The 13,404-nt window shown below is 37.0% G+C and overlaps 2 protein-coding genes across 4 annotated transcripts; one reads left to right on the top strand and one right to left on the bottom strand.

Moving 5' to 3' along the window:
* Positions 1–2,738: 2,738 nt before the first annotated feature.
* On the bottom strand, positions 2,739–9,945 carry r3hdm4 (R3H domain containing 4). Its single transcript, XM_044044228.1, has 8 exons — positions 9,741–9,945; positions 8,096–8,253; positions 7,836–7,957; positions 7,625–7,742; positions 7,454–7,539; positions 7,069–7,154; positions 6,310–6,365; positions 2,739–5,912 (listed from the first exon to the last, which is right to left on the bottom strand). Exons 1-8 carry the CDS (start codon positions 9,779–9,781, stop codon positions 5,809–5,811), a joined length of 771 nt encoding a protein of 256 aa, XP_043900163.1. The 5' UTR covers positions 9,782–9,945; the 3' UTR covers positions 2,739–5,808.
* Positions 9,946–10,488: 543 nt separating this feature from the next.
* LOC122780870 lies at positions 10,489–13,308 on the top strand. Of its 3 annotated transcripts, none has more exons than XM_044044226.1 (3): positions 10,489–11,556; positions 12,395–12,531; positions 12,812–13,308. In XM_044044226.1, exons 1-3 carry the CDS (start codon positions 10,864–10,866, stop codon positions 12,963–12,965), a joined length of 984 nt encoding a protein of 327 aa, XP_043900161.1. In that variant the 5' UTR covers positions 10,489–10,863; the 3' UTR covers positions 12,966–13,308. The 3 variants fall into 3 exon arrangements, with proteins under 3 accessions (XP_043900161.1, XP_043900160.1, XP_043900162.1); XM_044044225.1 differs by having other exon boundaries at positions 12,335–12,531; XM_044044227.1 differs by having other exon boundaries at positions 12,335–12,536.
* The last annotated feature ends 96 nt before the right edge of the window (positions 13,309–13,404 follow it).

Raw genomic sequence — 13,404 nt, 5'->3', positions numbered from 1 at the left:
GTATTTTTTTGCGTTTCCATTAGGAATAATACCAAATAGTACCAAAATAACCAGATGTCGTTGTTCGCTGTCATCGCACGGGTATGACGTCGCGTCACTTTACTGTTCCAAACCGTACCGTACTGTACCAAACTAAACTGTACCATGGAAACACAGCTTTAGAGGATGCTCTATGCCCTAGAATCCTCTCTGACATGTTCAGGTGTCTTGTGTTGTACTCAGGGGAACAAGCTAATTTTTTTTTTAGACTACATGATCTTTTGGTCTATTATGAGGTTCACTTTCTACACATCAGATGATCCCAGATGTGATTGAGATGTGACATGACATAACCAATAGGTATGACAGACTCAATGGTAGTGCGTGACCTGACTTGCTTCGCCATTTTGTGCTTCGTATATTTTCCACATCCACAGAGGTCCACTAGGTTCCTGTGACGTAAATGTTGCCACCTGCCCATGTCTCTTGTTTTGGACAAAAAAAAGAACAGAATTGAGAAGAACGTATTTACAGATGCATGCTGGAGGTTATGTGATTAAGTCCAGCAGTATCCACACATCGCTAAATTGGGAATACAAGGACATACAGCTCCTGGCAAGAAACCACATCCACTGGAAAGGAATGGGAGATCAAATTTGCATGTAGAAAAAACAAGACTGATGTGAACCCTTATTTTTGCATGAATGAAAGTAAGAATGTGGCCACAGCTCCTCGCTGCCCTCCGCGGCCCTTACTTTAGGTAATGGCTGCTATCTTAGAAAATTTGACGACGTCCACGTCACAAGAAAATGATACATTTGCGTGACAGCTTCTGAAGTTTAAGAGTCCACATGGCTGTCTTTAAATCAGCCTTTACCACAACCACTTACACATACTTCAGTCAGCGTTTGATCACTAAGTAATACACTGTATAATAGCAGTGTCTAGCATGAGTTGATTAAACTAGCACTATTTGCTTTGTGGCTGCAGGGAACCAGAGGCTGCTTTGTTAACTTGTGTGTTGGGCTGGTTTTGGAAATATTTAAAATCCTGCAGTAAATAACTTGACAAAAGGACATGTTGTGTGCTGTTTGTTTTTAATTTCATGAACATAAAAATAGAATAGATCCACCACTTCACTAATAGTGAACAATAAACCGCTCCCTGAAACACAGTGTCATGTTTACATAGTGGTGGGTAAAAGTAACTAGTCACATTACAACATTACCTTTTAAGTAAAGAAACATTACTGCATTGTCAATACCTCTTTTAAATATAGTTACTCTACTGTGATCACACAGCCAGCGCCGGCCCAGAGACTGTAAATACTCTAAAAACACAATGTCCCCTTTTACAGCCCTTTATCAACACTAATGTTTCACAACAAACACAACAAGACAACATTTGTAAACACATGAGGGCTTTTCGAAACACATACCCACATCACTTCAAATTGTAGTCCATATGTTAATACATTAGTATTAAGTAAATGCTACATATGCAGCTGTCTGTCAGGATGCCAAAACAGTGCGAAAGAAACAGAAACTGTGCACATTTGTGTCATTTTTGTGTCAATTAACTAGTGAATTCATCTACTTATGAGTTTAGTTCTTTATGTAGTTTTTCGTACAATGAGTACAATGAGTATTCTGGAGTGTAAACAAAAAATAAAACACAGTGCAAACAAAAGACTGGTTGATTCCCCTTTTACTTAGACCAGACCAGATATAATTTATAAAAGAATTAAGAGTGCTTTTAATTAAAAGAAAACAAATTATTTGCAATCTCTTCTGTCATGACTCCTTAGATGTTGACAGCCTCCAAAAGGCCACATTATCTGTTCCCACGTTTGAGTTTGCAATGAGTGCTGAGTGGCTGCAGCTGTTTATGAAAATAAAGAGCTCAAAGATATTTAAAAGAGAAAAATGATACCCTCCCTCTGCCTCATCACATGTAATAGGCTCCTGGGGAGAAGTGCGTCCCTGACACAGTGAGACGCGTGACATGTTGAAACCGATAAATTCACACATAATAATTGAAGATGAGCGTGACCGTGTTTTCTTCTTGAGCTTTGCTGGGCAGTGGAGTTTAAACATAGGTTGATGACGCATCAATAGACAGAAGAAGAAAAACACACACATATACAGTATATAGTATGTTCTTATGTGTGTATATTTTGTGCTCAAACATTTCATGCTGTATTTTATGTTTCAACATGAAACCAAATCCCTCTGAATATTTAAACCTTTTAACAAACTACAAATCAACACTTCTCTACAAGTGGAACCTTAATACCATAATACCACTCTGAACGTGCACAAGGACGTTAATGTGGGTCATATTCAGAAAGAGAAGATTCTTTGAAAAGCTGTAAAAACCGCCATCTTCAAAAATTATCTTCAGAGGACATTCATTAGACACTAAATTTAGCACCTGTACTGATGCAACGTAATGCAATGTACTTTGGTTTCTTTGCACTAGGAGGCCATCTATGGGTAAGAGGCAACACCAGTCCCAGAGAGCTTTCTGACTAGAAATACCTCTTCCTCTCAAATGTCACCTTCTGGAAAACAAGAACAGCTATTTTAAATAACTTTGTCTTTCCAAAAATTCAGCGATAACCCTATTATAAAAGGAGTTAAAATCTTTGTGTTGCTTGTGGTTTTATGTACTTTTCGATGTAATATTTTGTATAATGTTATTTACATCATCGTTAATACATGTTGGATTTTCCCCCCGAAAAAAACTACACAGTGAAATGAGAAACAAAGAAAGTGAATGCTTTAATAGTTGCAGTGATACCTATAAATAAGCACATTTATAGCACATTTATCATTATATACACATGGATGTTATGGTCTTGTGTAAAAAGCTTTCAGACAATTTTAGACATTCACAAACCACCAGTCAATTATGGCACCAGTCAATCATTTAAGTTCAGTGTTTACAGTACAACTACTTTTACGGGGATTTAAAAAGTTGGCAGCACCCCGAGGTGTTGGAGTGAACATGATTCAGTTCATCGTGATGAGAGTATACAGTACAGAGAAAACACCACCAAATGAAGCCACGACATGACATTCAGAGTGAGAAATCGAAAGCCTGAGAAGTTGATTTCCCTCACAACAAACACGCAAACTTTGGTTTTTGACAAAATGCACCAACAGGTCAAGTTACACTGCTGACAGCAGTATAAAAACGAAATTGGTAATAAGATCTTTTTTTGTTTTTAATCATCTGGACACATCTTTCCAAACTGTAGTCAAGTAAAAATTCATAAATATAGATACAAAGAACGTGTTTTAAGGCAGATTTTCTGGTGTTGTAAATACGACACATACCTGAAAGTTAAAACTCAGCAGGTTTTTTTTTTTTTTACCATCAAAACACATTAAATGTTGTTGTTTCTCTACAAGTGCAAACTATCTATTGCACAATTACACTTAAAATACCAGTTCATGTAAGAGAGAGGCTTATAAGTTGTAGTTGTGTGTTAGTACAGCTCCTTTTCTGTGTGTGAACGTTAACTGTGGCTGAAAGAATATGTGTACCTTGCTTACACCTGTGCACATGGATCAGCTTGTCCACAGTGGTGCCATGTTTTCATTGATTTTAGCTTCAAGTGGGAAAAGAAGCCTTTAAAATATTGTTCCATTAAGACAGTTATTGTGGTATTTGTAACGGTGTTCATTTATCAATATTGACAGTTTGGTTGGATAAAAAGTAACCTGCCACTGAGACGATGACTTGAAACACGATGAGGTTTGACAGAGCAAAATAAAAAGCGGACCCTGAAGTAAACATATTAAAAGAGTAAATTTCCTCCTAATGCATAACACAGAGATGATTATAAAATACAGTCATTATGTCAATATTGGTGTATTATAAGTGTATTAGAAGTCTGTTATTTCACACACCTGATGACAAATATTTCTTTACACCTACATGAGCCATAAGTGACGAGTCTGTGCATATCGTTGAAAGAGATTATAAGTATTCATGCTTCACTGCTTACACAAGTCATACACCTACAGGCCGATCCTTTAGGCAGTAATGCAACGGATCACTTCCTGTCTCAACACATTAACACATATATTCACGTCATATATTATTGGACCTTCATGGTCCTCACATCCTGAACAGCGCTGATAAGTGGGTCCGGAGTTAAAAGTTCCATTCATTTACCAACTATTTTTTAATTGTCATTTAGTGTGAGGAAGTTGTGCTTAATGGTAATAGTCTCCTAACTCCTGAGGATGTTAGTTTGGTCATAGTGAAGTCATTTTCACGTGGTGTTTAACTGTTTGTCATCAGTAATACATTGAAAAGTACCAACAACGATACAGTACATCTGAGTGGAAGCACATTAGCATCACTCTTTATCACTTTTTTTTGCCCTGCATTGTTTTTTCCATTTGTTTGAACCCAAATGTTTACATACACTGTGTTCAGCAGTGAATATTTGATCCTTGACTTTTGCAGGCCGTCTTTGGTCTGTAAAACTCCGATCTGATCAGCCATCGTTGCCTCGGAGAACATTTCAATTCATAACAGATTTTTATTACGTTTCTCTGAAGACTGTTTAAGTCGCAAGTATAATCTTTTCCTACACAACCATCGTTCGAATTTCCTATTTAAGAGTAGTCCTTTAGACTCTGATGATTTGTCTGTGTTTAGAACAATATCAGCCACTACTACTTTACAGCTGCTCATTTAGCTTAATATAGTAATGACTGTTAACCTATTGTCTAAAATATCCCAGACCTTGATATGCATTGATGTTATGAGCAAATGAATAATATTCACTTCATGAAGAGAGACCAGAGTAATTGGGCTAATAAAAGTATTAGTAAAACCTCATGGCTAAAGCCGAAATATAGGGTAGACACTGTGCAGAAGCTGATATCATTTGAACCTTCATTCATTTTGAACCATGACTTCATCTAATCTTAATTTCATCCATTGTGTCTTGATTATGTCAGTCTTGCAAATAACATTTTGATATTCTGCTGTTACAGGGCTAATAATATGACCACAGTGTCACTAATGAGATCATTGAGAAGAATACTTTATCATCATTATGCCAGTATTGATGTTTTTCTTCTTCTTTCAGCTCCAGTAAATATTTGTGGTCACAAGAATGGATTTCTTTTTTAAACGTAGTTGATTTGGTTTAGTTTTTTTTAAATTTTATTCATCATTACTCATCGGGATCAGGAGTATGCTTATGCACCCACAGTGCCTGGATATTGAAGTCAATTTTGGGTTAAATGGGTTAGCATGTAGATTAGTGGAGACAGGTGTTTGAACCCCCTGATCTTCCAGGCTGAAAATATTACAATTCAACTTTTTCAAATACCTGGGAAAAGGGACTATGTAACGCAGCTGTGACATTTCTACTATAACAGAAAATATCTAATATGTGATGAATCTGGTGCAACTCAAAAGGTCATGCAATAAACTATAACAAAACAGGTTCATGTCTGTTGGGATGTTGCAGTCGGAGCGGTTTAAACTTTCCGATATCAGCTTCTGGTGTGTGTCTACTCCCTGCACTTTAAAATGAGTGTTTATCTCCGTTTATTCACATAATAACCTAACATGCTAATATTTACTTTGGGATAATTAGGTTGTACTGTATATATACATGAATCAATGGACTATTGATGAGTTGTTCATTCATAATAATTAATAGAAAATGTACTACAGAACCCACAGACCAGTGTAGAGGAAGCTGTTGTCTCTTATCTGTGTTTGCAAAAGGTGGTGGACATTAAACAGATACACAGACCTTCTCTATATATGTCAGCTCCCAGGAGCATCCTGGTCTCAGCTTATCTGCTCCAGGTAAGCGGACAACAGAAGTGTCGGAGGGAGAAACTCTTCTTGTTTGTTCACCACTTCAGTCTGACGTGACCCATTGTAGTTGGTGCCTGAGGAACCGACAAAGAAACACTTTGATCATGCTCATGTGACTCAAACTCAAATGTTTTTTGTGGCTGCATACAGAAGACAATGCAAATAAAGTTTTTTGTGTTTATGAGCAAGGTTTAGGTGTTTTAAAAATGTTCAGTCAAACTAATGTTTTCTGCATTTATTTATTTCCTCAAAACTAATCATATGCTTATATTGTATGTAGTGTTTTCCCTTTATTTACTTTTATGATACGGTTCAAAAGTCAGTCAGTGTTGAATATTTTTGCACAGCTATAAACAAAAAACAAACTTTGACTAATACTTGTCCAGTGCTTGTCCAGTGCTCAAATATAATGCTCTATCGTTTATAAAGTGAAAAATGTGGGCTATCCACGAGTCTGGTGTTTTCACTCACTTGCAGAGACGAGGTCCATGTACTGGCAGACGGCGTGAAGCAACAGTCTCTCAAAGCTGAGTCACAAACAACAGAGAAATGACCTTTCACTGTTCTGCTTCATCAACAAACTGACATTCTATTTGCTTAACCCCACACACACACACACAGTTTCCTTTAATCGATTAATCTTCCCAGCCCTGTATTATTCCTAATGAGTTAACTTTCAGCAAATTTATACTGTAATAGAGCAGCAACTAATGATGATTTTCATAAGAGATTAATCTGTCGATTGATATTTTCTCGATTCATCGAATATTTGTTTGGTCCAGAAAATGTCAGAAAATGTTGTGTTTCCCAAACCTCAAAATTACGATGTTCTCAAATGTCTTGTTTTGTCCACAAACCAAAATAATTAAGTTTTAATGATTTCTTTGTCAAACAGAGCAAAGAAAACAGAAAATATTCACATTTAATAAACTGAATCGATTATCAAAATAGTTGCACCATTGCAACTGTATAAAACTCAGTACCCTCTTAGAAAATACTATTAAATATCCACAAACTGGAGGCCTGTACATCAATTAAATGTTCAGAATAAATTATTTATTTAAGATTTTTGTAGTACTGCTTCTTGCCTATTCATGCTGTAGCAGCTGTAGTGACAGAAATTCTCACTTTTCATATTTAAGTGCTACATCAGTCAACAACTGCAATAGGATACAACAGCATTTTATAACTGATGTAACTGCCAATGCTGAATATTTGAAGGATTTCTACCTGCTGGTGAGGTTAGTTGTATAAACAGAACGAGGCTGAGTATTGAAGAAGCTCAGAAGATTTTCCTCAAGTACTTCCAGAATTCCCTGTTGGGAGAAAAAAAGACACAGAAAAAAGTTAACAGAGGTTATAGAGGTTCCATCAACATAACATCAACATCATATTAGGACTGCAACTAATGCATACTTTTATTAGTGATAAATCTGATGATGAATACGAAAAAAAGAATAATCTGATGTCTTGTGTAGGTACAATTTAAAATAATTTTTCATAGATTAGAAGGAAACCAGAAAGTATTTATACATAAGAAGCTCAAACCAGAAAATTCAGAGATATTGTAATAGCAAATTAAAATTATCAGCAATGAGAAGAAGACAGCTCTCACCATGGGGACTTGTTTCCGTCTCAAAGTGGCACGCAGTCTGCGATCAATTCTCTGGAAGCAATCCTGAGCATTGAAGGCAGGATTTACTGTGAAGAGACGTGTGACAGTCAAGCAACAAACTTTAAAAAAACAACAATGTCCTACAACCACAACACAAACTGAGACACTCACCATTCCTCTGGTCTTTGAGGAGACGATTAGTATCTTTCTTCTTGGCCACTTCCTGCTCCAGCAGAGACAGCAGCCTCTCTTGCTCCTCACCAGAGCAGTTCATGAAGTCATTCCATGGCTAGAAGAACTGAGTAATAAGTAAAACTAGCCAGAACTGTGTCTCACTAGCTTCATAATGGGAGTAGTACTGGCCAAAAACAGACTAACTTACCTCTATGTAGTTTCCATTGTTGCAGGCTTCAGTGAAAATGGACGGGATGGCCGGGTTACTGCAAACCTCCAGATCATCTTTGGAGCACTCATCTCTCTCAAGAAGATTAGCAAGAAAACGTGCTGATTTCCAGAGGAGACAATTAGACAGGTGGAGATTAAAGCCATGAAACGACAATGACAGATGTATGAATTCTTCAAATAAAACTCACTCTTCTCCTTTAATACTTGAAGCGAAAGAAAGTAAAAACAAGAACTTACTGTTCTCCTGTCGGCGAAGGCTCTTCTTGCCTTTGGCTCGAGGAGTGAGGTCAGAGTTGCGGATGGCTTGGTTGATATAAAACTGCTTCTTTTTGGTGGGAGACACTCGCTTGGCAGGAGAGCTGGGCAAGGAGACACATTTACGCTCCTCTATCAGGCTGGGAAAACAGAACACCACATCAATTTAGCTTTTTTTTAGGGGTATGTGTTAAAACTGCCCAAATATTTTTATGGAGTGAAATGATTTAGATGCATATTACGTTACAATTTCAAAATGTAACCTTTATTTAACCAGGAAGTTCCTTACATTTTATGATGGAGACATGTGTTTCAGACAATTCACCATTTACAATTCAGTTAAAACAATACATACAACATAAAACAATATGGAACATTACCGGAGGAAATGCAATCAACTATATTTGATTGTGAAGATGAGACGTGTAAACAACACCCGGACCCATGTCCTTGCATTTCTTATCCAGACAAATTGAAAGTTAGGGGCGGGAATCACAGGGTACCTCACGATGATACAGTGCGATATGCGGTCTGCCTTACCAATAATTTCACGATACAATGTTTCTAAGCATAATCAATATAATGCAAGACAATTACATAGTGATAAATCCTGATATCTGTGAAAAGTTAAAATTGCAGGATTTCTCTATTTATCCACAACATAGAGAACAAAGTGCATAAAGTATATGTATTGAATATGGATGCAGCACCGACATGAAGTCGTGACATCCAATTGATTGACTGGTAAGATACCCAATTAACGATTAACTGTTCAGCCCTATTATGTCGAGGTACACAGGATTACATCACCTGATCTTGCTGCTCAGAGAAGCTCCTCAATCTTAAATGTTGTTGTTGGTGGTTTCTCTCCGAGCCTTTCAACATATAACAAGGTCGTTTTGCAATGTAAAATAAAACTAAACGCATGAGTTGTTCCAGTTTCACAGATAATACACAGCCATTTAATATGCTGGACTATCTCTGCCCCTGCAATATTTATAAATGGATCAGTGAGCAGAAGAGGAGCATCCTGCAGCAGCTTCAGATGTAGGTCAGTGGGTGTTGAGTGCGGAGTGAAGACACACGGCTGCAACTTGCTCAGCTGAAATGCAATTTTTAGCCTCCTGGGCCCTGCAGGTTGTGAGCAACACGATACGCACATTTTTAATTTATGATCGCCTACAGAGAGAAAACCGCTCATATCTACACTGCTGATATATATATATGTAGCAGCCAGATTGAGGCTACAGTGAAGACTTGAGAGAGATTGACTCCTGTGACTTCACCTTTACGAGCCAACATGGCTAGAGTCAGGAATGTTGAAGGGAAACCACAAGTGCAGAGATCATCTCTCCGATTATTTGTAGAAGCACAACGGTTTATATGTCAACGAACACAAAAAAACACAAAAACTAACATAGACCAGTGACGCCTAAATGCCAACACAGACCATTTATAATCTCGACAGTCTGCCAAAAGCTTAACATGAACGTTAACCAGCCTCAAAAACACAGGTTTGTCGAGTTGGCAGCTTTTTATCTTCTCCTGGCGTTAACTAGCTGATTAAATCCTGGCTAATGCTAACTAGCTTGCTAATTTAGCAGATTTATTATTGTCAGTCACTCACATATAATCCTGCTCTTCATTGTTATTTGTCAGAACGACCATCTTATTGGAGCACAATACACGGAAAAGGACCCGGTGTGAGGATATTTACGGGCCGTGTTACAAAAAAGTAATTTTTTACAAAAACACAGTGAGCGAATTTAGCTCAGCTGCTAACTGGGCAGCTAGTCCTCCCACCTCCGACAAAGAGTGAAGTAAAAGTGAGATGTCTCACTCTGACTGTATGTAGTGAGACCTGGTAGTAAAGCCTTTAAAGAGTGCCTATGAAATTCTATGTTGTCATTAGAATAGAATATAATTAAATAGAATAGAATAGAATAGAATAGAATAGAATAGAATAGAATAGAATAGAATGACAACATGACAAGAGCCTTTGGCACATATTAATAGCTAATTTTTTTTAGGAATGCAGCGATTATTAGATTATTAATCAATTACCAAATTCATCGTAAACAATTTTGTAACTGATTAGTTGCTTATAGTGTTCATTTCAATAAGTAAAACAAGGTTTCTGATTTTTTAGCTTGTGAATATAGTTTGGTTTATTTTCTTCCTATAACACAGAAATCATTAAAACTGAATCATTTCCGCTTTATAGACAAAACAAGACATTTGACAACATCATCCTTTCCAGGTTTGAGAAACATTTTTCAACATTTTCTGACATTTTCTGGACCAAAGAAGTACTCGATTAATCAAGAAAATGATCAACAGAGTAGGTAAATCAAAGCAAAGCTTAGAAACAAACCTATACCATTATTATTTATCGATAACCTATAATATAAAATATTTGCTACAAAATTCCTGTTACAATTTAGGAGTAAATGCACTTCCATGCCATTAATCTTAAAAAATCCAACATCTCAGTGTGGTTAGAGTCGTTGCATTATTGTAAAACTGAACAATGACTATTTATAGGTGACTGGCGTTTGTGTGTCCGTTACCATAACAGCCAGTTTAATAGAGCGGCCACATCGTAATCTGATTGTTCTGAGTCTTTTCACTGCTGCCGAGACAGAGAAGGGTCAGAAAACAAAACTGTTCAGTCTGTGGAGTGTGTATTTTTTCTTTTATTTTGAAAAGGTTTCTATGTGAAATGCTTGAGCAAAATCAGAGAAGAGTCAATGAGGAGTTTTTGTCCAGATTTTGTGATGGGGAAAGAAAAGAAAACAGCAAAACTAGAAAGACTGGAACCAAACACACGAGCGATCATCATGGGTGAAGTAAATAAATCGATTCCCAGGATGAGACTTGTGAAATCAAAGGAAAAGATGAAAGTGAAGACATCAAACAAAAGACTCCCAACAACAGACAAGGGTATAATAACCACATGTGAGACATCGGGGAACGTAATGAAACTCTGTCTCAACTTAATGCCTGTTTTAGCTTCAGCCAAGGAACCTGAAGAAGAAGATGAGGAGGACAGAGAGGAAGATACCAGCTCTACAAGTGCAGAGGAACCAAACACCAGCAACACACATGACCCATCTGCCACCAAATCAGTGCATCAATCTCTCAGTACAAGTGATTATTTTGCAGGACTAACTCTGGACACAGCCACCGAAACCAAACAACCACTAAACTCTTTGTTTGTCCTGCCTCCCATAACTCAACCTACATCAGCTCCCATGTGTGGTGGTGACCATCACAAGACCCAGAAGTTCACAACATCTCTACCTCGTATCAGTTTACCTGAGAAAACAACAACTGTCTCAGAAAACATTAAAACTGAAGTCAGCAGAGTCGATGACACAGTGACAGAACACATGACAGATGCTGCTGGGCCCTGGATAGACAACATCCTGCTCTCGAAATGTGTGAGTAATATTCATTTAAAATGTAGTATGCCATGTTTTCACACCATTTTCTGAAAATCTATAGGTAAGAGAGAGTCTGAAAGGGTTTTGATCAGTGGGAGGATGTGGGGGAAAAACGTGATTTACTGTACATCAGTCTCTATTGACAACCTGGAGAAACTCCACCAAAACCAACATGATGTTCATCTTTAAAGGTTATATGCTTTCATGATATAATAAGAATAAGAAATAACAAAAATAACAGCAATAACAGTAATAACAATAAGTAGTAATAGTACAATATTACAGTGATCAACATAATTATTTAGTAATGTTTTTATGTTTTACATGTAAAACATTTGATTAACTAGATGTTTTTAGATTCATAGAGCCCATAAACTTCGTTATTAAAAATTGATAAGAGCTGCATAATCGATGAATATGTTGATTATTTTATTGGTTCATCGAGTACTTGTATGCTCTGTTAAATGTCAGAAGATGTGGACAAATGTTCATCAGTGTTTCTCAAACCTGGAAATAATGATGTTCTTGCTTTGTCAAAATAGTTAGTTATTAAACAAATTAGTAATTGATTAATAATTCAATGATTCATCGAACAAACGTTGCAGCCCTAAATTTGATGGATATAATTTACACAATTGAGTTCAGTCACGAAACACACACAAAAAAACACTTTTTTTAATCATACATGATTAAAAAAAAGAAAGAAAAAAAAACTCCCAAAGAGGGGGTTAAGGCATGACCTGACTTTGTGTCTTTGCCCTTGTTGTCTGTGCAGAGATCTGCTGAGTTTCGTCTTCCTGACATTTCTTTGACCAGTCTGGACACTCTGCTGCAGACTGTCACACAGAAACTGGGGAGGAAGAGGAGAAGTGGTGAAGGAGCATGGGGACAAGTCCAGTCTGATCACCTCCTCATCACAGAACCACATTTGACAGAGACGAGACCCGGACGGCAGCTCAACCAGACCAACATGTGAGGTTAAAGGCTTTGAGTACAAAATGTCTATCTATCTATCTATCTATCCATCCATCCATCCATCCATCCATCCATCCATCCATCCATCCATCCATCTATCTATCTATCTATCTATCTATCTATCTGTCTATGACTTTGTAATTAATAAAGTGTACATTGCATAAAACTGTCGAAAACATGAATTAAAAGATTTTCTATTGTTGACCCTGCAAATGCTAAACAAAGGGTTCCCAAAATAAAGTGTAACCCGTCTTTTTTGTGTTTTTTTTCTTTACAGTGGAAGATCAACACCATCATCAGTGGGTGGTGGACACAGTGGAAACAAACACAAGAGGCTCCCCGCACTTTTCCCTGCAACTAAGCCCACACTCATGCTCAGCATGACAAAGAGTGAACACGGACATCGTCACTGTTGTGTTGGTTGCATGTGATTGCAACAGATCGATTGAAACACTGACATTTTCTAAAGTAAAAAAGACATTTAAAATATGCAGCTCCTTTGACTGGAACGTTCAAAAGATATGTGGGAAAAACTGAAGGATCTGGTCTCATCTGACACTTTGACAATGTGTGTTTAAAGGACTTGAAACGCACTTTATAATGATTTTCTTAAATATTTGCTGATCTTGTGATTTTATATTGTATATCGTAGCTACCCTTTATATATATCTAAACTTGGGACAAGGGTTTGTGTTTGGTTGATTTCTTTGTTAATAAATCGCAATTAGAGCTGAGACAATTACTTGATTAATCGATTATTAATCGTTTACTAAATTAACCGTCAACTATTTTGATAATCGATTAATTAGTTTGAAGCTTTTTTCATGAGTTTCTTAAGCTTCTTATATGTGAATATTTTCTGGTTTCTTT

This window comes from Solea senegalensis, linkage group LG14 (assembly GCF_019176455.1).
Source record: "Solea senegalensis isolate Sse05_10M linkage group LG14, IFAPA_SoseM_1, whole genome shotgun sequence".
NCBI lineage: Eukaryota > Metazoa > Chordata > Actinopteri > Pleuronectiformes > Soleidae > Solea > Solea senegalensis.
This window is presented reverse-complemented; position numbering and strand designations above follow the sequence as displayed.